The 27,493-nt window shown below is 37.5% G+C and overlaps 1 protein-coding gene and 1 long non-coding RNA gene across 4 annotated transcripts in view; one reads left to right on the forward strand and one right to left on the reverse strand.

Moving 5' to 3' along the window:
- Nucleotides 1-991: 991 nt before the first annotated feature.
- The window catches only part of igsf11 (immunoglobulin superfamily member 11), a 112,736-nt gene continuing 86,234 nt past the window's right edge, over nt 992-27,493 (reverse strand). For both annotated transcript variants that reach the window (XM_028044854.1, XM_028044853.1), the window contains 6 exons: nt 19,886-20,049; nt 9,007-9,214; nt 8,569-8,724; nt 6,926-7,048; nt 5,374-5,521; nt 992-3,838 (listed from right to left, as the gene is read on the reverse strand). In XM_028044854.1, the coding sequence (XP_027900655.1) occupies nt 3,256-3,838; nt 5,374-5,521; nt 6,926-7,048; nt 8,569-8,724; nt 9,007-9,214; nt 19,886-20,049 (1,382 nt within the window). In that variant the 3' untranslated portion in view covers nt 992-3,255. The remainder of the gene's footprint in view (nt 3,839-5,373; nt 5,522-6,925; nt 7,049-8,568; nt 8,725-9,006; nt 9,215-19,885; nt 20,050-27,493) is intronic.
- Nucleotides 9,211-22,448, forward strand: LOC114161541 (uncharacterized). Of its 2 annotated transcripts, none has more exons than XR_003599044.1 (5): nt 9,211-13,179; nt 14,741-14,818; nt 19,898-20,071; nt 21,185-21,256; nt 22,055-22,448. It is a non-coding gene; the product is annotated as an uncharacterized LOC114161541 (long non-coding RNA). The 2 variants fall into 2 exon arrangements; XR_003599045.1 differs by having other exon boundaries at nt 22,106-22,448.

Raw genomic sequence — 27,493 nt, forward strand, 5'->3', positions numbered from 1 at the left:
ATATAAAATAAGACTAATTTACAAACAGTATATGTAAGGTTCCAACATCTGTCTGGACTCATTTCGGATGATAACTGCACTGGCGAAGCGTGGTATGGAGGCAATCAGAATGAGGCTATTCAGAAGCCCAGGCTGCTTTATTAGGGGCCTTTACCTCATCTTCATTGTCGGGTTCTGGCATTTCTCATCGTCCTCTTTACAATACTCTGTAGATTCTCTGAAAGGGTTAGGTTAGAATTTGCAAAGTGATACTCTAATCATTAAAGTTGGTACAAGTAATTTTAGCAGTGAGTAAAATTAATCAGCTTCTTAATACAGATTGTCAGCAGAGGGAATCCTGAGGCCCCAAACGTTTTCTGGTAGATGGCAGCGTTGCTATTGAATCTCATAAAACAGACTGAAACTATACCAGCAGCCTGTTCGCTCATCCAACATACTCTAGGACCTTGATTTTCCAAATAAAATGTACTTCATGTCCTGGATACATTTGTGTGTTGTGTGTGGTGGCTTTTAAAACACTGAATTCAGGTTCAGTCCAGATTTTTTGAATCTCCCCTGAAGTCTTAATTTGGGTTTGTTCCACAATATCCTTAAGGCACTGGTTATCCATGTAACTTTACCAATTTCTTCTACAACAATTTTTCAATTTCTTTCCATTTCTGTACTTGGGTACAGCAATATTTACTGTCCTTGTAAGACTACTGTCAACTCATTCATATTATCACATAGACCAGGGGTGGGCAATCCTGGTCCTCGAGGGCCGGTGTCCTGCAGCTCTTAGATGTCTCCTTGGTCCAACACACTTGAATCCAACAGCTGAATCACCTCCTAAGTGCAGTCAGGTTCTCCAGAGTCCTGCTAATGACCTCATTATTTGACTCAGGTGTGTTGAAGTAGAGACGCATCTAAAAGTTGCAGGAGACCGGCCCTCGAGGCCTGGAGTTGCCCACCCCTGACATAGACCATAACAACTTTTCTGAGAAAAAAAATGTTGTTGTTCTATGTAATATTTTAACTTTCTTGGAATAGAATTTGATATTTTACAATCTGTAAGCCACCTTAATCAAAACTAGAAGAATAATTTTATGATGCGTCATGGATGACTTGCAGTTATGTAACTGAATTAACAAAATACATTTTTGATGATGGTTTTATTTATTGAGGTGCACATATATATAGTAGTAGATGCATATTATGTAGCTCTTCCTCACATGACAATGAACTGAGAAGAGGATAAAAAAAGAAATGTGGGTTTTACAAGATTGAACAGCTGTGCCAAAGCTTGTGTTTGGTTAAGTCTGGCTCCAAACAGGACCTGCATGTAACTGACTATTCTCAACTCTGTAGAGAGAAGTTTAGCTACAAGTCATTTCATCATTACAAACAGACAAAATGTGTGGAGGGGAAATGAGACCAATGCAAGTTGCAGATCAACTGCAAACAACAGCAAATTGGTATAAAACACACACCCACTCAGTTCAAACTTGATCCAGTCAAAGAAATCAAAGAAAGAAATAATTTAACTATTTGGTAGAATTAAAATGGTATCTTTAGTTTTAAATACCATAAATGCAATTTAAATAGCCATTCAGAATATTTGTCCATTACTCATTTAAAAAGGAGTAACATTTTAAATGAAATACAGTTACTGTATTAAGTTTAAGGTAATATTGAAATTCAAAATAAATATAAGTTATGAAGTTGTTTACTTTGTAAAATACGGCTCGCAGCCAGGGTAAATTATGTGCACAAAAAGAAATGAGAATGATCAGATTTGGAAAGACCTGGAGACACTCCAGCTTCTTACTCTGCCCGTGAGATTTGATCAAATACAATTACAGAAGGTCAGCAACACAACTCTATGACACACAGCCAAAGGTGTCAGTTGTTTATACATTCTACATGTGCCCACTCATGTAGAAACACATTTTATTAGATAGACATTTGTATGAAATAACACTGTGAGGCAGAATCAAAGGTAGCCTCCACTTGAAGTAAAAAAAAAACAAAAAAAACCCCAGAACCGTTTGAACATTAGGATGTAAGTAAGATGTAATATGTATGAGGAAACAAAATGTTTTTGATTCACAATCTAGCCTACTGTTTTAATATGTACAGATAAAAAAGACTAAATGTGAGCTTTAGTTGAGAACAAAAATACTGTAAAAAATTCTCTTGCTTCGTTATGAAGCATGTATGAAATAAGACATCTTTTTTCCATCTTAAAGCAGCACTGACATGGTGTGAGTCAGAGATACTACAGCTAAGAATGGTGACAGCAAGCACTATATTGAGCAGCAAGTCAGAGTTTAGATCAGGAGAGTGGTCTCTTTTTGTTTGGTAACCCAGCATGTTAATCAACTTGAAATCATAGAGTTTGAAAGAGAGGATTGGATGTATTTTTGATTATAAAGCATATAATGAATAAAACTATTTTCATAAGACAAAGCTCTTGATATTATTTTGCTCTAAAAGTGCGTTAAAATAATTACGTTTGCATTCACTGACATACACTATGTAGTTTATTGCACCAAATACCCCTGACCATTCCACTCCAAGCTTCTAAGGCCATTTCAACTACCATTTCATTCTTTACACTTTTTATGCTTTTGGGAACTCTAAATAATTTCTTTCAACATTCACTTTTTGCCACTTTTATCATTGATGTCAATCAAAACTTAAAAGTGTGAAGAAATAATGCGAAATAAAGCTGACTAACTTAAAGGACACATGCATTATGCTGTGAGATTCAAAGCTTACGTCTGTGTGACCATGCAAACTGACACGCTAAAAGAAAAAACAATGTCTGGTTTGGGTCAAAAACAAAACCCAAAACAAAACACACAATCATAACAATGATCCAGCCCTGAAGAAGATCCAGAATTCTGTGATTTGCAGGATTTTGAACTTCAGCCTTGCGAAATCATCCAGGGGTTTGGGAATAAACAAACAAAAAAAAATCTATCCCACTGTTTTCACCAGCAGAAAATCCATAAAAATAGCACAAACAAAAAGGAACTGAAAAAATAGCGTTATGTCCATCAAAGAATTGGCATCAATTAAACTCTGCACTGTAAAACCTAAGCTTTTTTATTTTCTTTTAGTTTGTGGTTAAAAAATAGTCTTACTGAAAGACACAACTGTAAAGGGTTGTGGACTGCTTCAGCCCATATTCAGTCAGTGTTTCTTATCACATCTCAAACATTCCAACCAAACACTCTTTTAGTCTTGTTAGCAGAGTCACAAATCAGGTTTTTAAACAAGTGAACCTGCTCTGCTTTGGGCGGGCACCATGACCGGCACTGCCCCCATCCGCTCCAGCGTCGCTTGGCTAACAGCATAAGAGTGCGTGTGGTGCCCGTGTGCGGATGTCACCACTGGTTTGAGGCTTACGGTGCCGTTGCTGCGCACCATGGCCGGTGGGGATGGGGCAGAGTTTGTTGTGACTACTAGAGTCTTGGGTGGCGAGAGCATGTGGCCGCCATTGGCAAAAGATGTTGTTGTGGTCGTTGCCGTGGTGGGTGGTGGGTGGCGGGATAAAGGGGTGGAGCCTGGAGCTGTGACCGCTGTTTCACGGACCTGTGTAGCGTTCTGAGGTTGTCCATGACTGTGGGCTCCGTGAGGTCCATGTACAGCAGCAGTAGGAGCAGCTGTAAAGGTCTGACGAGTGTCTCCATTGTAGCGTGTGTAGGAGTTAGTGTCGTAGTTGGTTTTAGGGTTGTGCCAGTAGCGACTGTTGTACGTGTTTGTAGAAGTCAGTGTGTCGTTCTCTGAGGAAGAGGCATCTGCATGGAAAGCCTTTACTGATGATGACCGCTTAGGAGGTAAATCATCTTCTCTGTTGAGAGGAAATATATAAGCATGCTCAGTCAAGTTGTGATACAATCTACATTTATGAAAAAACAACAACAATGTATTTAACAAAGAACTTGATTTAGTTGATGTGTACTGTCCCAACCAAACTCCTTAAAGCCAGTTGTGTTTTTCCAAGACAGTAAAAACACGTTAGGATTACTAAAACGCTTTAGTAATCCTAAAAATATTACATATCACATTCAGTCATTTTACAAAATTAAATAGTTTTATGTTTATGTTACAGACAAATTGTGGATGTTGGTATTCAACCTCTAGTTAACAACTTGTCCTTTCTCTGAAATAAAATGTTAAAAACCTTTATTGGTAGTTTTGCAGATCTAGCGAGTTCATCTTTTGCTCATTCTTCATTACAAAACAGCTCAAGTTCCGTCCGATTGGGAGGAGAATTTCTGTGAACAGAACATTTTAAGTCTTGCCACAGAATCTTCTCCATAACTTTACTCCTGACCAGTCAGCTTTCTTCTTTGTCTTCATAATGCTGGTTCACTAATGTTCTCTGAGGCCTTCACAGAACAGCTGCATTTATACTGAGATTGAATCACACACAGTTGAACTCCACATATTGTTTAACTCTTGAAGGAAATTAATTGCAAGGGATGACATTTAGTAAGTTATCTAGTTTTATTTTTTTATTTATAGTTATTTGAGGTTTCTTGAATCTACTGATTTAAATATTGAGTTTATTCTTTTCTATTATTTTCTACCTGCAGCTTATGCAATAAAATACAACTGTAAAAACGTCAAAACACCAATAAAGATAAACTTTAAAAGACAATAATTGGTTCTTGACTCATTCTTTCATTTACCTAAATTCAGGCCGAAACACATTTAGGATTAAATACATTAATTTATTCTACTGAGGAGCTGCAGGGATGGAACCTGAGTCTAGCTGAGCTCAGAATGAGGCAGATGTGCTCAGAGACAGACAAAACTCCTGAAATCTGAATTATCTTCCAAATTATTCTAGGAATAATTACAGTTGGAAACTGCAGCTCCGGGTAAATAACTGACAGAGATTTACGGACGGTCTGAAAAGGCAAATTAGCCTGTAATGATGAAATAAGTTGCTGGTAGGAGATTCAATAAAAGGTGAGCGCCCCGAACCTGAAATCCAATTTACTGGCTTGGGTTTACTGAGAAAAGGTTTTGTGATGTCTGTGTGAACACAGAGTATGCTCATCTGCAACAGCATGCCATCCACAATTTCTCTTCTATTTAAGATAAGGCTAAGGATGCATTTTTCTGAAACAAAACCTGTATGACTAAAACAGATACCTGAAAAAAATTATTTGTCAAGAACAATGCAAAACTTTTGACTTTAAAAATGCCTTTGTTTTTTGCTAAAATGCAACAATTAAAACAAATGAGATTCCTCAAGTTATTCTATCTCTACAAGGAAGACATAAACCAGTTCTTCCAATAATTGCATTAGAGTTTTCCTAAATCTATTATGACCCATATAAATGCAAATAGTGGTGAGTAGAATCTGAACCAAACCTGATCTCATTAGGAATCTCCTCTTCCTCATATTTGTTCTTGTTCTTCCAGTAAAACAGTGTAACCACAACTAGTAGTGAACAGATGATGACAGCAAGGATTCCTGTAGCAATGGTTCCTGCAATCAGACCTATACTCTGCGGCTGGGCTGCAGGGTAAAGAGACAGACAGGAGGAGAGACTCTGTAGTATAAAGGTAATCTGATACTAAACATATTAGTGTTTTGACTTAAAATTAAATGTTCTAAAATTATAATAAGTGTGCTGTTATACACACATAGAGGGTATTCAGCCCCATCTAATCAATACTTTGTTAAAGCCAACTTATGATGCAGCTTCCATAAACACAGATCTTTACATTAATATTTCCCCCATTTCTTTGGAAAGTAGCTTTTCATATCGTGCCAAAAAGTCCCAAAAATATTTAGGTTTGGATTTTGACCGAGTCATTCGATCACATGAATATGCTTTGATCTAAACCAAATGTAGCGCTGGCTGTCCAGCTGCAAGGTAAACCTCCACTACAATATAAGGACTTTTTCTTCCACTATTATTACAATATAATGGAAATCTCCTTTATTCTAGTTGTGCTATCAAAACATGAAAAGCAGCAAGGTGGAGTCTGTAAGTCGGCTTGTACATAATAACCACAGGACGTTTTCTGACACTTTAAAATTAATTTGACCAAAGCATCCACGTATGAGCTGTCATGTACATGGCTTAATTTTTTTCTTAGTGCTATTAGTCCTCCACTAAACAGTTTATTTATGTGCTGTTTTGTGATGGTCTGACATAAAATCCTAATAAACTATATTGAAGTGTGTAATTGCAATGTGAAAAAATGTACATTGCTGTTAGCAAGTGCAAACTGACTGCACTCATTAAAAAATGTGTTTAGTTTCTTATTGTGTGGTTCAGGGAGCGATTGATTAGACTCCAGCCAAATAAAGCAGTGACATTTGTTTTCAGTAATTATACAAAATGCTTTGTTAAAAGTTAATAAATAAATAACTACTAAGGTCAAAGAAATATGACAAAAGCAGCCAAAAAAAGAAAGACAGAAAGACTGACAGATCCTATAGAACTCGTTCCCTATGACCTAAAGCAGCCTTTGTTTTTTTATCTGTTGGTTTCAAAAGTGTCGAGTGCTGATGTGTGCAAGATGTTCTGTCTGCTGCTTCTTTTTTGCTTGCAATGCAAATCTGTATTTGTCTGATCCGACATGTGTCACTCAAAGTGATATGTGACTTTATTCCCAATTGTCATTGCTCCCCTATCTGACATATTACGTCAACTCGTGAAAATGAGTTTACTTACTGAATACATTAGATTCCTTATATAAAAGTATAACAGTGCTTTAAAAAGAGCGCTTCTGTATATGTATCTAAATAAAGGATAACAATAATGAACTGCAAACAAAACCCATTTTTGTTTGCATTTACTCTAGTTTGTTGCCAATCTCAACATTATTAGGACATTTGTCGTATTTTAAAATCTTTACTATTTTCACAATAAGAATAGTTTCTGTTTGATGCTACATGCAGTTTACTTACGTGCCACAACCTCCAGATTTAGCACACATGTGCTCTTGCCAATGGCATTGCTGGAAGTGCACTGGTAAAACCCTGAGGTGCTTGTGCTGATATTTCTCAAGGTGACAGTGCCCTGCATCTGGTCTGAAGGGACATACACAGAGCCACAATGTTATTAAAGTGATTGTAACAAACAACAAAAAAACACCCTTTTCTGTTAACATGCAGTGATTCATTCAAACTAAGTGTACCACTTTACATGGAAAATACAGGAATGTTCTGCTGACAACCTATAGAGGGAGCCATTTACCTGGTAATACAAAATGTGAATTATGCTGTGCAGCTAAACAGTAAGACTCCTGGTTCTGCGTGACAAATGATGAATGGTTTGATGTGCATGATAAGAGTCACACATCTGTACACTACTGGAATTATTTACTATGTGGGATTAGCATCCTAATGTTCATCATGACATTTTTGTACGTTTTACAGTCACCCCACAGCGCTGCAAAGTGTGAAGAATCTCATTTTACATTGAGTGAGACGTAAACAGCAAAAACCTACAAAAAGGAAATACACTTTGAAGCTCAGTGCCAATAAGAGGTTTCCATACATTTTCAACATGATTTCTGTAAGCATCAAGTTCTGGCCTCATTCTCGCTGAATATTTGATCACTATCAAAAATGGTAGAGCTCATTTAATTAGGTAGGCTTCCTGCTGTGTTCTGCTGGGTGAGGTTGAGGCCATTCAGAAAAATATATACATTACAGAATCAAATTTGTTGTGTGTCCTGTCCAATGTCCTGTTTGAACACCTAACTGTGTCCAAGTTCTACCCATATTTCCATTTGGTCCAAATTTTCTGTTCTTTTCTTTTTTTTCCAGTATTTTACACACATTGGGAAGTGCAGCCGAATCGCTTGTTGCAGAAAAGATCCTCAGCATGTTGGTGTCCTCACCCTGCTTGGCCCTCTGTGTTTAATTTTGACAGCTGTCTATATGAGACAATCCAGTTTCACAAAATATTGGATAAAATTAAACAGTTGTTTGTTGTATAATAGACAGAAAAGGAAAATATCTAATGCTTCTGACATTATATTAACAAAATAGGTAATGTTTTGTTTTGTTTATTCAAAAATGGTTTTACCTGAGTGACCTAAGAAAATTGCTGTTATTGCTTTATTGTCACAGTAGTCTGTTCTCTGGATTTGATGTAATCCCAGGGCAGAAGACCTCTACTAACTAGTAGCGTACAGGCATGTGCATCTTTTTCTGGAATACATACTTGGAAAAGACAGGATAGTCCACTGTACTTGTTCTAACTGATGCTGAAAACCACCCAAATAACACTTTTTAGAGATAAGTGTTGGCAGAGATGGTAGTCAGCATGAAGTAAGAAAGGAAACACACAAATTCCAGCACAAATTCACTTGTGGAAATCGATCAATCAACCCATCCTTACATCCATTCATTCATCCAAACATTCATACATACATCCATTCATCCCCCATCAGCAGGATTAGGGGTGCAGTTTGGGCCCGGTACAGATAACAGGTGGCACTGATGAAGGGTCTGGGTTCTGGTCAGAGCTCCTCTGCGTGTGTGAGATTTACCAGCAAAGGTGGGGCAAAGGGGAACTCCGATGGCCAGCTTGTTTGTAATACCTTGCATGGCGTTGTGTGGTAGCTTGGGCAGTGCATCAAGCTTCTCCCAGGAGTAAGATGGCGTGGGAATGCCTTCCTCTGAACTGCAGAACAGCATGATGTCGCTGCCTACATCCAGCGTTCCCTGGATTCGACATGCTGGCACTGAGGGGGGCACTAGCAGATGGGAAGAGTGGGTGGTGTCGCGTTAACCACTTAACAAAGCAAAAATAATGTTTTTATTTTTTTTCCTCATTGCTCATCTGCTCATTGCAGAGGAAATTGCATCGTTAAAATAGCTGAAGAATCTCATTAAACAAAGATGGTTTATGGCTGCTGTTCTGCAATCATTTTATGAGTGACACAGATTTAACCCACTATTCAGAAATATAGGAGAGAGTTCTTGCATTCAGCAATACGCTTAAAATAGACATGCTGTGGTGATGAGAAGTTAGTTACCCAACACCGTGAGCCCAATGACTCCGATGTTACGTCCTCCTCCGTCGGGAAAGTTGTTCACCAGGCACTGGTATGTCCCAGTGTCAGACAACTGGGTGTTATTGATGAAGATGGAGGCACTTGTGCTTGGCATGGTGGCCACAAAGCCCACACGACCCTTGAGGTGGTTAGGTAGGGTGAACACCTGGCCATTCTGGTAAATTATCACCTGTGTTGGGAATTAAAATGACAGAATGGAGCAGCCAAAAAATGTTGAAATCAAAGACAGGGAGTGGATGGAAGAAGGGAAAACATATTGGACATTGGTGGGTATGGAAAGGGAAAGAAAAAAGAACAATTTGTCAACATTTTGTGGATTTTTGTACAGTAAAAAAAAGACTTGGGGTAGTGCGGTCAAATATTCACTTCCTTTCAGATTTCTGTTTTTGCCTTGTCGTCACATCTAAATGTTTTAGATTATTAAACAAATGTAGCATCAGACAAAGATAATTTAATTATAATTATATTTTCACACAGAGTCACGTTGGTTTGAAAAGTATTGTCACTTAATTCACCAAGTCAACATTTGGAAACTGACTTTTGCATTTACTCATGCTACTTGTTTAACTTAAATTTTTACTTGATTATAAATATTTAAGTGTGACAGACAAGCAAAAACAGAAAATATATCTGCAAGAGGGAAATACAAACCACTGTTACAGGAACAAAAGTGGGTGTTTCAAGAGCAACGAGAATCCTGTGAAAGTTGTTTTCTACACATTTTTTGAGCTGATTCATTACACGTCTCTCACACTAGAGGGGGACATATTTCTATGGCCAGGATGAAAACAGAAAGCACACAGACTAAATAAGCCAACGGAATTGACTTACTTCTCTACAGCAAGCAAGCAAATGGACCTACTAAAAACCTTTTATTTGTAAGTGGTCTTTTTCTGGCTTACATGATTGACTTTGGGGGAAAGGGCATGCACTAAAAGTATGCTTTCATGATACTGTAAGGCTCTTCAGATGAAAGCATTCCCTAAATGGAATGCATAATTGAAAACATTTTATTTTGGAAACATCTAAACTACAAAGATGATGATTTCAAGAGTAGGAATAACAGAAGTTTCCTGGACAAGAGATGAAATCCAGTGAGAAATTCCTACAAAACCTTATCCTGGAAAGCCAAGCTTTCCTTTTTTTCTAAGTCCCTTGTGACCGCTAACAGTGCTCATAGTGCCAATACACTGCACCAGCTAAGACTACACACTTTCAGGTGGAGTTAATCGTCCCTCTGCTCCAAAACTGAAGAGCAGTGACCGATCACCAAATGCCTCAAGATTAGGTTCGAACTGATCACTTGTGAGACCGGACAACATGTAAAGCAGCTCTCACCCTCAGCTGGACCCACACAAAAGATGAAGGACCCCCGCAAACGCTTATGTGCAGAACCGTGACAGTCGCGCACACTCTGCCTTACACGAGACAGAAGCGCGCACACATGCAGGGGGAAATCAGAGGGGCTATTCACTTTGCTGAAAAGACTCCTCATTGAACTGTTCAAAGACCCAGGCAGGAAACAACCAGCACCAGTGTGTTCCACTGTGAACGTACATGAGTGTGTGTGTTAGCAGTATAGCAATAGTTCTGATGAATGTGTGGGTGTGTGTATGTGACTGTGTCCTCCACCGCTGCCTAACGATTGTAAATTGCGTGGCTGCAATTTCCTGAGTGCTGTGCGCTCGCTTTGTCCTCTTATGTGCAGATGAATAGGCAGCTCCTCCGCTGTGATGAGAGCCTGTAACTGCATCTCTTTCTGCTCATGTGTTTCGGTGGAGATTCATTTACTAACAAGAAGTGCATCCCTATTGGGTTGCTGGTGTGATGTGTCTGCCACAGTAATAATACTCCTTTATCTAGTTATTGTGGATTTTTTTTTTATTGTCTGTCACTGGACTATTTTTCTGTCTTTCCACAGGTTTCTGCTTCCTGTTTTTTTTTTTCCTTTTTTTGGTACCCACTCTAAGAGATGACTTGTAGTGTTGCTTGTCTCTGATGGCCTCACAATATAATCTGGACTGAGTGTGATCCATTCATTTGGCCTCACATGCCACATTATGCCTTTATGTGTTAACTGATCTGATGGGATCAGATTTTAATGTGCCATATTTAACCCATTTATCTACTTTTTGTCTGTCTGATGAGTTGATCCTGTCTCCTCTAAATGTATGTATAAGCCACCTCATTCGATCGTGTGACCTGGTTGGCTTTGTGGCGCTTCGCTGACAGAAAAGAGGCCATGGCCGGCGTTCAGATGGCAGGCGGCCCTAAGAACTCTAGCTGGACTAGCTGGATGCCCCACTGCTGGCCCAGCGGTAAACCCCTGTTTCATCCTTTCCCTCCGAAAAATCCTGCACACAGACGCAGGACGAGCATCTGTGCTCGTTGCCCTACTTCACAAGTTTTCCCTTGCCTCCGCGACTCACAACTGAAAACACACACAAAAATCCTTCAAATATTCTCTGTCACTGTACCAATTGCATGATCATATCCTTCTTCCATCTGACCCCATAAGGAACCCATTGGCAGCAGACATGAAGAATCCTGCCATGTTCTCAGTAAAGCCTGAATAAATCTCTAAACCCCCCCATAGCTCCTTTAATTTACTGACTAAACACTGACACCGTTATCTCCTTCTATCCTGTGAAACATCCTGAACAATATGGACTCATTTACCCAATGATTACCATCCCATTGCTAAATGCCATCCAGAACATATTCTAAAATAATAATGTTGTGCCTGTCATTTTTCCAAAGTATCGTTGGTACAGACGGCGTTTGATTTGCAGTCCATGAACAACTTCATTGGGTTAAGGTTAGGAATAAATGGTACACTTTTTATTTCAATGCATGTTTAGAGACACAGAGTTTAGCGGAAAATTAGATAAATAATTTTCCTTTGACTGAAAACTAAATAAACTTCTGCAGAGTAATTGCAATGTGATATTCTGTATGGAATGTGGTAAGTAGGTTTAATTATTACAAATACTTTTTCTTTGAACTACACCTAAAAAATGGCCATTACATTTTCATATAATTTTTCAGTTTGTCCCATTACAAGATTTCCATTTAAATAAGACTTTATGTGCCAGACCAACACTGCACAATGTTAATACTGAGGTTTGCAAAATTAGAAATATGAAAATTGTGCATATAATGCATTTTATATTCAACAATTAGAGTTGGATGTTCTTTGGGTGTTTATTTCTACCATCTAAAGAATAAAGTGTTTGCTGATTCTACAAGATAAAATAGCTAAAACTCAGTTTGGTTAGAAGAGTACTTGTGAACATTTTAAAGTCTTGCCTCGTAGTGAATTTTATTTGAGTCGAGACTTTGGTACACTTTGAATATTTTATATTCAAAGTGTATATTCTGAGTACACTAAATGCTTCCATTGTAGATTTGGTTGTACTTCCACCACAATCTCAAGTCTTTTGTAATATCCAACTGGTTTACTTAAATGGTATAAGCCCCATTCATCTTCCCAGCACATCTGATCATCGTCTCTACAGATCCCAAAAGCATGATACTGCCATCACAAATTGTATTGAAAGGGTTGTGTGTCTCCCTTAAAACCTTCCCCCCTCAACTTTCACCCGTTCAATATGAAAGCAGCACATAAGGTTCCAGGTCTCCTATGACCAGAGTACCTCCTCCTTTATGTTTGTGCTGTCACCAACATGGCTCATGGCAAACTCCAAAATAGGACTTCTAATGGCTTTCTTTCAACAAAAGCTTATATAATGCCACTCTTAAAAAAGAATGCAAAATATTAAAGACTATCACCCAAAACATACTACACAAAAATTTTGCATTGGAAAGGAAACTGTCAACATATGTGAGTTTCTGTTAAAGACGTTCCAAATGTAATTTTATGCAACACTGGAGATGATCACACCACTTTCTCAAAAGGGCAATGTAGACTAGATACATGTGCAGTAAGTTGTTTTTTTTAGTTTCCATGACTACAGTAGTACACAGAAAGGGTATTGTCCAGTTCTGTGCTTCCAGGCTCTCCAGAATGTTATAGGTGACATTTGAGTTACTTGAAGAGGAAGTCCAGAGAATTCCAGTCTGAACAAGGAGGCGATGAACTGGAACTTGTGAGCTTGATTGCTTTGAGGAGAGGTGAAGGAGTCTTACTTTGTTATGTTAAATATCTAACATATTTTCTGGCAGAGCTATATATAGAGAGAGAAAAATACTATTAACCAGGTTGAATCAATGATCTGGGATTGTGTAGGGATTTTAAGTTTTGACCCCTATGAAAACAACTTAAGATCTCCATTAAAAACACAAATCACGCCTATCCAGCAGAAAACAGTCACTAATCCTACACACCTTATTTTTCCCTCATCGATAAAAAGCATGAACATTTACAATCTCAGCTAGATCCAATAATGATATTTAGGCTGCAAAATAGCTTATCTGGTTGAGCAGGTATGCCTGCATAGAGAAGCTGAATCAATGGCCTGTAACTGCTTGTTTTGCTTCTAATCATACTACATTTTTTGTGCTTACAACTTAAAATAAAGCATCAGAATCCTTACAAAAGAGAAAGAAAGGGGTCTTTGTTCAATTTCTTTGATTGAAGAAACAAAACTTTTTTTTTCCATGTTCTGAGGTCAAGGGAATGGATCATCTATTTAAGTCAACCTAAGGCAGATTTGCTGGGATCAATGTGGGTATCCAAAAGATCATGGTAAACATTCTCAAAAACAGATTAACATAATTTCTGCATCAAGGATTTCCACTGACCTGAATTTCACTAGAGATAAATTTCATGCATAAATATTAACTTACTACCTAAACTAAACCAAGAAACACAGAAATTTGGACAATGACACTGAAAAGGTCATTATAAATAAGAGAGACAAAAACTGCTTCATAATTTCTGCCTGAGACACCAAAATGCATTTAAACTTTTGCTATTTGATCTATTTATAGATCAAATATAAAATAATTTCCCTGCTGGGATGAATAAAGTAATTCTTATTTCCATTAATGAAACAGAAAAATTCAGTTCTTGTCTTAGTCTTTTTAGTTATCTTAGTTCAACACAGCAGCTCTGATACAAAATAGCAAATATGGGTATTACTTCAAACTCTTTGTTCTGCTTTGCTTGCACCTATAAGCCACAATCCACTCAGCTTGTATCCAGCAATAAAATAGTGCTGTGATGTGAAGGTATGCACTTAATAGAAACACAGAGACTTGCTAAGGAAAGTTGTACCATGGAAACCGATTTTAGATCCTAAATGATTCAGCTTCCATTTGTCACCTAAAGTTTCTCCTTTATAGCTAGTACAACTTATGCAGACTTTGTTTGCACCCTTGTCAGATGTACAACATCAGCACAATATGTTGCATGTGCACAGACTGGGCTTTTTTATTACAGTTGTGTCATTTGTCACACCATTCATCCTTGGAGATTTCCTAAAATGTATTTGCAGGGTTAGAAGAGGAGCACATGGTCAAAATGTCAGACAATTTTAAGTTTTTTGTCAGACAGTATTAATTTATATTTGTGAAATCTGACTGTCCAATGTGGACATGATAAGGAGAGGATAAATTGGTGAAGCAGCCAAAAGGTCAATTGTACCAACAGAGCAGCTGCAGAAAAACACAGCTAAGGTGTGGGAATCTCTTACAGACAGTTTTTGACATGCCACAAATTATGTCTTTACAGAGGAATGGCTAGGAGAAAGCTCTGGTTGAAAGACACCCTTATGAAACCTCATTAAATCATAAGCAACATAAGGTTCAGGTGAGAGCAACATTCAGCCTGCATGCAAAATGGCATGTGTGGAGGATTGCTAACTGCAAACAAACACACCATTGTCAAAGGAAAATGTGGTCATAGCACTATGTTCTGGGAAATTCTTTCTTCATCAGGTAACCTGAACTGTTTTGTAGAAATAGGAATGGAGCTAAATACAATGTAATCCTGAAAGAATCTAAACTCTAAACATATACAGATTTTTCAGGTTGTTTTTGATTAAAGCATGCTTGTGTGCTAGTATGACACAGTCAACATCCAGGCTAATCATCAATTGAGAATCTTTGGCAACACTTCAAAATGCATGTCCACAAACATTGGCATAGAGTCTAACTGAGCTTAAGCTATTCTGCAATAATCTGGCAGAGATAAACCTTAAAACCTACAAGCTGTAATTGCAGGGTAATGTGTTTTTTTCAGAGGGTTGATTTGTGGTCTTTGAATCCAAATGCATTTACAGAATTCTTTAATAAAAAGGGTTTCCAAATCATATTTTTCCCTGCCTCTTCACAATTCACAAAACTTTGTGTTGGTCTATGCTTATAATGCAAACAAAATACACTGCAGTAAGTCATTATAAAAATATAAATTGTGGAAAAACCTCAAGTGATTTGCATACTTGTAAAGGACAAGAAGTAACAATAATTTTAGCTGTGCATGTGTATTTGGATAGCAGGGTTTATCTGGATTATCTATCACCTGGCTTTTCAGGGGAAAGAGGTCAGGACATTTGATCACAGTGCAGCAACAGAACAATGGACAGATTACAAACAGAAACAACACACAAACATTCAAACACCCAAACACAGGTACACTCCACAGATTCCACGTTGTAATCCACCGCTCAGCCTGTCAGTTAATCAGACCAGATAAACAGGATACAACCAATGCAAGGCTTAGGTTTAGACTGTTTGAGATTTAGGAAGAGGAACTTCACATGCAGTCCTCTTCAGGTCCGAAACTTAGGAAAATACAACAAATTATCAACCACACATGTTTATTTATCCATTATTATTAATATGACAAACTCAAGGCCAAGAGTCCTCTTAAATATTAGAAAGAATGATGTGAATTTAGATCAAAAACAAACAAAAAATTGATTACATTACAATGGTGAAATTTATTCAAAACTATTTATCTGCAAGCACAATAGAGACACAAGGCAGGTATTGTGAAAGTGGTATTAGTTATTGTAATCATTATTTCCTTTTCAATGAGAAAAAAAAATATTTTCATATTTGTCAGCATGTATGACAGCATGCAACATTTGAAAGCACTACTCATAGAAGTCAATTCAACAGAAATCAATGCTTCAAATTATCTCACAAAAGCAACAGTCTTCATGTTAGTCTTCAAAGTTTAAAGCAATCACAGTGGAATGGACTCATGGTGAACCTCAGTTTATGGAGCTGATGTGTAATGGATAAATATGACATGAGTGCAGGAGATGTATTAAAGTTACTCAGGATTTCTCTGATCTTATAAAATACTAATTTCAATGTGCTGTCATTTGAAAGGCCACATTACGATTCCGTTAAGAAGGTAGATTAGATGAATAAGGCCAAGTCTGCCATTTTAAGACAATAAAAGCATCACCTGAAATGCATAATAGATAAAATGTATGAAAGAACATATTTCAGATCACATTTTAGTTTTTTGTGTTTTACAGTAATGGTGAGTCATTTACAACAGATCTATCTGAACATGGCACTCAAGTTTAAGCATGCAGAGCCCTGAGTATACTTGCTAAAGTGCAAATGCGGCTTGTGCAAGAGTTCTTTTCAGTAATTGTTAATGGCTTTTAACATCAACTATAATCAGTCATGACACTCTCTCTACTTTCAAAATGACCTTGTACTTGTACTCTTCTGTATGTTCTGTCACCTCACATGGCACTTTTATTTCAGCACACACATTTAAGGCTGCTCATATATTTCATGCAGACACCAAATCTTTGCTTCTTTTAATGTGTGACTGCACAGACTGGATGCGGCAGCATATGTGTGAGTGTGCATGTAAAAGGTACACACTATCTATGTAATTGTGTTTTCTTACTGTCTGTAATAAAATCAGGTGGAAAAATTGCTGTTTTAGATCAGTTAGGATTACCAAAGCAATGGTTTTTGTCTAAAGTCCAGGAAAATTATAAAGATAACTTTAAGAAGTTTCTTGTCACAATCTTAAAAGTTTATCTATTTCAAGAAAACTATTAATTTGGGAAAATCCAGATGACTACATAATTGTTTTCTAAGCTTGAGGTTGGTCAATTCCCAACATTTGAGTTAAATTTAGGCCCACCCTTCAGTGTATTTCAAAGGCAGTTATTTGAAGTCAAGTGTAATGTCAGTTGCTACCTGCAGGGGGCACTTTGCGATCAAAATGAATAGAAAAAACGCAACAGAATAAGTTCTAAAATGAACAGCTAGCTAAAGCTAGCATTTATAGCAATTTTTTATATTTTATTCTTAGAGGAACAAGAACATAACAATAGGAGGCACAGCCTGACCTGTCATCATGACAAGTAAGATGGTAACAATGAGAAAGGAAAAGAAAAATGAATTTGTCTGTTTGACTATTCTAGAAATTTGTTTTCTGTGTTATTTCAACAATATTAAGGTCAAAATTGCTGAATTGTAAAGGAAAATTGAGGACCCAACTTTTCAGCCAGACAGTATGTGATTTAAAAGGTTTATTGTAAAGCTTGTTCGTGTGAAACAGGAAATATCGGTAAGGAATATCATCATGATACGTCAATCATATCAATCATGTTCTGGCAATAGAACAATCTGTATCATTTGACCACAAGTGTAGTCAGTAGGAAAGGTTGTCTTTTCTGTGTTTTTTAAACAAAATTTTGCTTAGGGTGAGTATATGAGCATCTACAATAATTTTGGACCAGCAGTCTGTTCAAAGCAATTCTGAGTGTATGTGTGTGTATATATGAATATGCCAGTATTTGTGTGTGTGTGTGTGTGTACGTGTGTTTGTGTCTGTGTGGTGAGAACAGCTGCGTTACAGAGCCTGTCGTGGGCGTGAGTTAATTAGTGCAGAAGATGATTGTGTTATGTGGGCGGCCGACCAGCACCGGGGTTCAAAGTGAAGGGAGGCAGGTGAGCTTGTACGGCCTGCAGCTGCATGTTAAACAACTCAAATGGAATCAGAGAAAGGCCCGCGAGGGGGAGGAAACACTGAGTGAGAGAGAAGCAAGTAAGCAAAGGTGAGAAAAGCAAAACACTAAGAAGAGCTATTGGAGGGGAGGGGAGGATGAGATACCAAATTAGAAATAATACATGCATCTACTCCTGGTCAGGTGCAAAATATTAAAAAAGCAAAAAAAACCAACAACTTTTAACTATGCTTAATTTAAAGTTACACAGACATGGTTCAGAAGCACATGTGCCAACTTCAGGGTAACTATTTCTATCAACGGTCTCTGGGATTAAAAATAATTAACAAACACAATTTTCGGAAAAGTTAGTATGTTTTCTAAATTGTCGTAAAACCTTTGATAAATTATTTTGGAGAATGCCCCCTGACTTATGTTCCATTTAGAAAACCTGGAAACCTTTCTTACAATGAAGCTTGACAATGACTACTGTAACTAAGGCTGTCAGATGCACCGAAAAGAGAAGGTGTCGTGTGTTTGTTTTATCAATGTCCATTAGCTCCATTTTTAAGCACAATTCACATTGTGGGTTAGTGACATACTGGCTGTATTCAAAAATGCTGTTGCCTATTGGAACTGTAGTTACTCTAGTAACAAACAGCAAGCAGCAAATACAGGTGATCATGACAAAGTCAAGGACATAATAGTCAAGAGGAACAAAGTGTCCTGGTCAAAATATAACTTTTTGACTTATAGGCAAAATGCTACATATATCAGGGAACTAACACTAAACCCACCATCCTATCTAAGATGCCTGGTGGTGGCAGTATCATATTTTGAAGAAAGCCTGTTAGAGCCTGGAAAGACTTGAGAATGGGGCAGAGATTGACCTGCAGAAAAGAATCCTAGCCATTCAGCTACACTTTAAAAGGTTATGTCAATAGTGAAAACAAAGTTCATACCTAGAAAAGAATGATTTATATCAAAGCATTAGAAACCATGACATAATCAAAGACACTATCCAGTGAACAAGAGAAAAACTCAGGGGCACTCAATGCAAATTCATGCAACAATTTCTAAATCGTGTTTGATTACCATGTATTATTTTTCTTGCACTTTACCATTTTGCAATTTTTGTTTAGGTTGGTATGTTACGTAAAACCTTTTTGAGGTTTTTGGTTGCAAGATGAACATTTTGAAAAAGTTTAAGGTTTATTTGTATGTTTTTCCAGGTGCTTTTGCACAAGTTGAACCATTTGCTGTATTCTTTGTTCTGCTCCCATTTTCTGTTGAGACTGTTGCATCATGCAATTTCACAGTAGTTCAGTGGACACAATACATGTTTTTCCTTTCTACAATGTGTCACAAATGTACAGATATACAGATAAAAACAGTGTTGTTGTTTCGGCATGTGGACCAAATAGGTGGAGAGCTTTGAATACAGCCAAGACTTTGTCCTGATCGTCACCATAACCCTAAGTAATGTTGGAAGTTCGGATCCAAATTTTATGTCTTGAATTATGTACAATTGAAGCATGTGGGCAGGGGATAAGAAGTCTCTGTATCATGTGTGATAACCCAAATGTTCTCTTTGCGCTGTATCTGAGCAAACATATAAACAAATCGAGTGTTGTATACCTGCTTCGACTGCAACGTTGAGGGAGAAAGAACAATGATCATCCGCATGATGCATATGTGATAATATTGGATTAAGGAACAACTTAAAAGTCTGCTTTTCTCTTTACAGTGCACTGCTGCACAGATGGGTAGAATGTTATTACACCTATCATGACAAAACTGCATTCACGGCAGGATTCTGACCGCTATGTTCAAACATTAACACTTTATATTCTAACACCTCTTTAAGTCTGACCTTTTGATACAAACATACTGAAAGGCTGGGGGTATGGTTTTCTTTTATTATCAGTGAATGGATGTGTCATTGATACCTGTTCTGGCAGGTTAGCATTGGACAGCGGGATCACCATCCAGATTATGTTGAGGTTGGTGAGGGCAGCGCTGGTGGTAAAGGAGCAGGGCAGGATGGCCGTCTGGCCCCGAGCCACCTGGATGCTGCTCTGGGACACGGTCACTTCCAGGGCCCGGACACACACTGCAGGAATAAATAGGAGGATGTGAGTGTCTTGGTTCAGAGTAAATGAACATAAAAGTAACAGGGCAAGAAGTTAAACAAAAATTGTGGGTTCAATTTATGGCAACCTTCATGAGTATTGTCATAGAACATAAATGGCTCAAATCATTCGATGCGCCTTTGAAGTACAAGTTACTTTGAAACATTAAACTTTTATGTGAGTAGGTCTGTTGATGTGTAAAAGCACTTAATCACACCCAAAGTAAACTTGTAGAAGATGTGTGTATAATTAGTTATAATCACCACTGTTGTTTAAACCAGAAGCAGTTCAGTCCAAACTGTGGAAAAATGTTTCTCAATAAAATGTTTTAAATCATTATCCCACACACATAATCACAGCAAAAGAACAATGCCTTTTCCCAGCACATATTCCCACCAATTATAGCCTCTTCCATAAATTACTGTATACAACATAAAAACATAATTTTTCCATTCACACAATAATAAATACATCACTATGCATCTAGTCTACTGCCTCATATCTTATTTACGAGACTATTTGTAGTATTTTATTACAGCTATTTCTTCACTAATTAACATAAAATGATATCTATCTTATTTTCATGATAATGCTTGTCTTTCCCATTTTAAACAGTGGCCAATAGAAATAGACCTTAATATCACATCCACAGAAAGTAATTGAATAATAAGTAATTGCTTAGACACTGTGACCACATTAAAAAGTAGAAAAAGTATGAAATGAAAACCATTCTTCAGTTACATTTACTTTATAGGAATTTTTAGTGCTCCTAATAATGATGGCAAGCAGATTGTTTTATTGTTAAAAAAATATTTCTTAGTGTGAGCTTTTATTGCAGTGAATAAATGTAACTAATTTAAACATAGTTTGTTGCAAAATTTTCTAATGTGAAATTAAGTTATTGAAAGAGAAATATGTGTTTTTCTTAGGCATTTAATGCATATTTGTCATGGACACAAGTAATAGTGGAGGTAGCTAAATGAAAACAGTCTATCCAAGGCACTAAAACTGTCATACAAAATATACTTCTGTACTATGTGATCATACATTTAAAATATGTAGAAGAAACTTCATGTTTGTTATTCATGCAACCTGATTCTTTACCTTTTGTTTTAGGTAATGGCTGGCTGGAGCATGTTCCAGTCAACTACTGGATGACATGGAACAACCCGGACAAGCTAAGAGCATGTATGTGTTTCATATTTTAAAAGCAAAACAAAAATCAATGTTTACCCTTGATTTTTTCAAGGGTTTCTTATGTTTTCTTATTCATGCCCAATGGATACAGAAGAACAAACATGATGTGTGGAGAACAAAGTGTCTCTGTTGTAATTCTCTCAGCAGAACAAAAACATCTACACTGAACTGTGGAGGATCACATGAAATATGGAAGAGCTACATGAGGAAAGCCGATAGGTTGTCTCCTGAGTTCCTCATATTTATCATCTATTTAAGACTATTTTCTTCTTTGAAATACAAAATCCATCCATTCACACATACAGCTCATGAATCAAAATCACCACTTATTTTTTGTATATCAAAAGAGGTTTGTCTTCTCTAACCAAGATGCTCAGAAGAAGCTCCACATCTGTACTCAGCTGTGAGTCTTAAAAGGAGCCATGAAGGCAAATCTGTGCATGCTGCATCTATTCTTAGACTGGCTAAAGACATTATAAACAAAATTAAGTTACATCAACCCCGCAAGCATGCATCCATGTCCAAAAACCCAGATGGGAAGTAATCTTATCTGAACATGGTGAGGGGGATGATGCACTGATATGATTACAAATAATTGATCATGTCCTGTGAATGGTCCCTGTTAGTGATACTGTAAGATGATGATCCCGCCACAAGTCAATCACAAAACCATTGGATTGTGTTCAAGATTCATGCATTGCAATTTGCAGAATTATTTAGCCCATTTATGGGGAATTTGAAGCTTAAGAACATTTTTAACAGATTTTGAATATTGCTGGCCTGTTCTAGCTGATGTACTGCCTGTTGATCCCTGCTTGCCTGTCTGCCTGAAACCTCCAGGACTTCCTACGCTTTCATTCTGTTGGCAGACATCACAAGCCCTGCAGCTTCACTGATGGGCCAAGGGGAGATAGGCTGCTGGGCTCTGTTTTGGTTCATGGGAGACATGCTCATGAAGAAGACTCCCTATGAATTATGCAGCCAATTTCACTTAGAGGCATTATATTCCCCTGTAATGCCAATATGTATCATTCAGCAGCCTGATTCTCCTCTTTAGTTCATTCGCACAACGTATGACGTGAGACATAAACTCCTCAGGTTGTCTGCATCATTACATCACTATTGAGGCCCCATTACCTGTCGTGACATGCACAACAGGAGGGCGTCATTATAAATGCAATAAATGTCTTTGGTCACTAAACTCATCTGATCTTCTTATCCTCTGTGTGCAGTGTTCACTTCATACTCTGAATCATTCTATGTTCTTACTCTGAGATTAATAGCAACAAGGAAGACGTTTATATTAAAAATTAAAAACTTAAAAGACTTTCCTAATAAGTTTGAAAAATTACAATACAAAGCACTAGAAATCAAGACAGAAAGCCATAAAGAAAATGAAAGATTCAAGAGAAGTAAAGATAGAAGGAGCATCTCATCATCTTTAAGCCTCCTCCAAGGCTGCAGTCTCTCAAGCCCACAACAGCTGGAGGGCTCATTTCAAAACACTGGATTAGAGAACCTCTGCGCTCCGAGCCTCTAAGCTCCCACGACCAAGGAATGACATACACACGCACACACATATATTTAAAAAAAAAAAAAAAAATCACAAACAAGTGAACACATAGTGTTCATACACTGCATACACTGTGCCTTTTGAACTCAAAAATATGCACATGAATTGCTACTCACTGCCATGTGCGCACATCCAAACTCATTGGTCCATGTCATTGGCGACATGTACGGTGGTCCTTCAGGGACACATCTAAGAGAGAGAAAGCCGCAAAAATTGCCTGGCATTGCCTCATTATTGTGAACACTTCTGCCAAAGCTTCTCGCCAGTTCTTCTGCTCTATGCTTGAAGCATGCCTGGTGCACAGCTGCTCCACCAGAATTCATCCATAAAAACATAGATAGGCAAAAGATGAAGGGTGAGGCATTCATTCCCAAAATGGCCTCTTACATTGACAAAAATGTGAATTTAAAATGATTTTCCTTCAACAAATAATTCTCCGTATGGAAATGACACAGGCATCTCTTAAAAGACCATGTAAAAGCATGATCTCATTTAAAGAACAAAACATGTATCTGTATTTTTTTTAGTTTAGTAAAAATAAATATATATTGCATGTTGAAAATTATTAATTCATTTCTGAAGGATCAATGATTCAAAGAATTTGTGCAATCAAAGTCTTCCTGTAGTTGATGACCAGCTTTTCACATATTTTCTATACTTTGGTCACTCCATAAGACAATTAATTTGTGAAGCATGAAAAACATTAAATGCAAGTGTTGGAAATCTTCATCTTGCTGTCTATCTCAGTAGTTTTACCATCCAATCCTTCCAAATCATCCTTAAACAGTCAAGCTTCAGTCTTTCTCTGATTGTAGCTCTGAGCTGCCCCGAGGCAGTGTGCTGCAGGACTTGGACCAACCTGACTAAGAGTCATCTTAAAAGAACTAATTCCATATACTGACCTTATCTGGCCCACAGTAATGCACCATATCCAGGAGACAGGGTAAAGCTGCACTTTTGCACTTAACATAACATCTGTTCAGAATGAGGTGGAAATATGTGAAATGAGCGAGTGTGAGAGAAAGTGCTATAGTTCAAGAGGGGAGGAATTGCTAAACTGATGAGAGGCAATACCTGTAGTGCATGTGTAGACCATGTGTAGCTCAGTTAAAAAACAGCTTTTCTTCCTTCTTTTGGAATCCAAGCATCAAAACTACTGCTGAGTAATGTATGAGAAATACACACACCTTGGAGAGATGAATGTGAACCCACTTCTTCAGTCAGGGTAAAGTGGAGCCCTGATAGGATAGAGCACTGATGTGTCTGCTCTCTCCCTCACACACCCATTCACAGAAAATCTCTGAACTGCAAGTCATTTGCATTATGTATTTGTATATTTATATTGCCTTTTTTATTCACAGGCTTCACTTTCATTTCTGTTTCAAACAGATGCCCCTGATGTTGAGATGAGATGTGATGAGCTTCTGGCACAACTTAACGGGTAGGCTAGGAGCCCCCCCCCCCTTCCTCCCACACCCACACTCAGAAATATGTGCACATAAATAAGTGAGAAGATTGATGAAGATGCAAAGACAAGGACTAAAGAAAGACAATACTTTAATACATATTTAGAAGTGACATGGATGAAATATTTCATCTTTGTAAGCTGTTGTAAATATCCAATATCTATATTTTTTATCTTAGACCTTGAACTTCCACCCAAAAACCACAATTCTGAGCTGACTTTAAGAATTTATTCTCTGTACCAGTGTGTATTACCAATGCTTAGCCACATTTGTCCTTGTACATTTTCAAAGAATCTATCTCTATTTCCTGATTTAGGTGTGATCTGCTTTGCATTTATTGTATAAGCTGCTTCTTTGGACCCAGAAAACTTTTTGATTGTCCTAATTCTAGAGCTTCCATATTAGAAATTCATCTCCTGGAAGATCAAAAGCAAAAGAATCAAAACCATCAAATTAACCACAGTCATGATCATATCTACATATGGTTTCATGTGCTCCCACACCTGTGTCATCATACAAGCAAAGCGTTGTGTCCTGTTGTCCTATGAAGGACCCTAGGGCTTCTTGATGACTTTCAGTTCTTGTAGAAGCGGACCCTGCCCTGTTGCCCCTGCCCACGAGGCACCATGATGAACCAACAAGCAAGAGAAAACATTCCTGTGAATCTCAGGTGGTGTAATTGTGTACCCAGCTGCCGGATGGCAACTCACTCAAGCACTAGAGTCAAAGCGTTGCAGCGGCAAAAATGTGTTCACAAACACAACTTCAACTGATAGTCCGTACTGAAAAGAGATCTAATTTTTGTAAAAACAATGCTACGTAATTGAGTGAGCTAGATTTTTTATTTTTATTTTTTACTTTATTTTGAAACCAGGACACTACATAAATCTGCCATAGATAAAACAAGAAAATCAGTTTTCTTAACAAAAAAAGATACAAAAAATTGGGGTGAATCACTTGTTCAGGTCTAACATGGTTTTCGCAGTGACGTAAGGGGACATTATTATGAATTTTTCAGGCACTTTGTGCCATTTTATAGCACAATCAACTAACTATGTTAACTTCAGTTGCTATAAAAATGCTACATATATCAAACAAAACTTAAGAAATTTGCCTTAAACAATTTAACATCTTAAAATTGGGTTTGTCTCTTTCTGAGAAGCTTCTGCTCTTTCCAACAATTTAACCTGCCTTCAGCGCGACATGATGTAAAGCTCAAAAAAGTACATTTTTAACTGCAGCCTCCCAGTGGATCTGTGATGGACAAAAATAATACACTATGACAATGTGCTGCATAGCATCTTGGTTCCATAATTACCACATGAAGCTGTAATGTGCCAATTAAAAAATTTAATTTGATATTAGTGCTTCCTGAAAATTTAATGTTTACTTTGTCTTGGTTTGTCATTCTATTTTTAACTAGAAACAGTTTCTGATTTTCGCAACACTGTTACCCAAAAATCAAAGTCATTGCAACTTTGGTCATTGATAGTAAAAGAGGGCAGATTAAGCAGCAGGGTGGAATACTATAATGACAACACCTACGTTACACTCCAATGCACTGATATTTTCTGTTTTACTTTTAGTGTTTTAGCTATAAGAGAAAATTATTACCATATTTGTTTTTCCTTTTAAGTACAATCTCATTGATTGTTTACTGAATAAAAAGTCAAATGTTTTGGCAGGTGTTCTGCTTTCATGTTTTTTAAGCACCATACAGCATTTCTGTACTTTAACGCCATTGACCTTTCTGTGATTTATTCATTGCATACAATTTGCACTTGCCTTCTCCAGGTATGGCTGAATGATGGTGTTTCCATCTCAAAGTAAACAAACTGAACCTTTAGGACAGGCTTGTTTGTAGCTAAAGTCCAAAGGAACCCTGGTACAAAAGGTCTTCATTAATATTTTACAAAGAGGAAAATGTTGGTATTCTCTAATGTGTACAACAGAACAACATCTACAGAAACATAAGCAATTTCATACCCAGCTTATATGCACATTTCTCATGTAAATGTTTATTTCATTAATGTATTACTATCCATATTAAAAACTGCATCAAATAAACAGTTTTTCCTTTCAATATTTTGCTTTAGTTTTCTTCTATGCAGTCTGTCCCGCCGATACGTTCCCATTAAAACAGCCTTTAAAACCTCTTCTTCCTCATCCTCATCCCCTACCCCACCCACTGCAGCTGATTTATTAGCCCCAAATGCCAACCCCAATGCAAGGCTCAGTGACTAGCCTACATTGCCTAATACTCGTCTCTAAACTGTTCTGCATCTCACTGCTGCAGCTTATTGTCATGCCTAATGCACTGCTAGAATAAACGCATAGCATGAGCTTAAGCATGTAACATTAGTCACTATATTTGTATTCTTACACATTTTATAATCATGAGTGGAGACTGCGCTACATTTCTGCAATGATGGATAACAGAGTTATACCATACTGGTTTACAGCAAATCTAGAAGTTGCAGCATTGGCCAAAGTATCATTTAAATAGAATATACAACACAAACCTGACAATGAAAAATTCTGCACAAATGATCGATCCCAAAGCAAAAAGAACATAAAATACTATGACCAACTGTTTAGCAAATTAATTCATCTATATTGGGACATATATGAATAAAATAAAATCAAATCAAACTGAACTCGGATGGACTCACTAAGTGAGCAGAAGGTTAAAGTAGGCCACTGCCCTCATGCAAAGTTAAGCCCGAGTACTGGAAGACGACTGCTAAAGCAGCAGACAGATGGCTCTGCACATGCAGCCCTGGACGTACAGCTAACACATATACACATACAACTATGGTCCAAAACACATCAAGAGCAAACTTCAGTGTAGTACACTAATCACAACTAAACATCTGAAGGATGTTTCTGCACTTACCCACAGTGTGCTGCTTAGAGAAAATGAAATGTTTTACAAATTGCTGATGCCATTTGTTTTAATTGACAGCTGAAGAACCAGACCAGGATTGTCCCACAGAAACAGACCCCCAACCTTCTGTCAGTTATATGCCACCTTGTACCTTTCATACATCTCTGTGTGGAGTAACTCCATTTTCTGGCAGACTTGCATGTTTGGCAAACTCATCACTGTGTCTGCATGTAAATCTGACATTCTGGCAAGCTTACCAATCTGCCAGTAAGATGACATGATTGGCAAGAGGCTGTGTTCTT

Source organism: Xiphophorus couchianus, chromosome 18 (genome assembly GCF_001444195.1).
Source record: "Xiphophorus couchianus chromosome 18, X_couchianus-1.0, whole genome shotgun sequence".
Taxonomy (NCBI): Eukaryota; Metazoa; Chordata; class Actinopteri; order Cyprinodontiformes; family Poeciliidae; genus Xiphophorus; species Xiphophorus couchianus.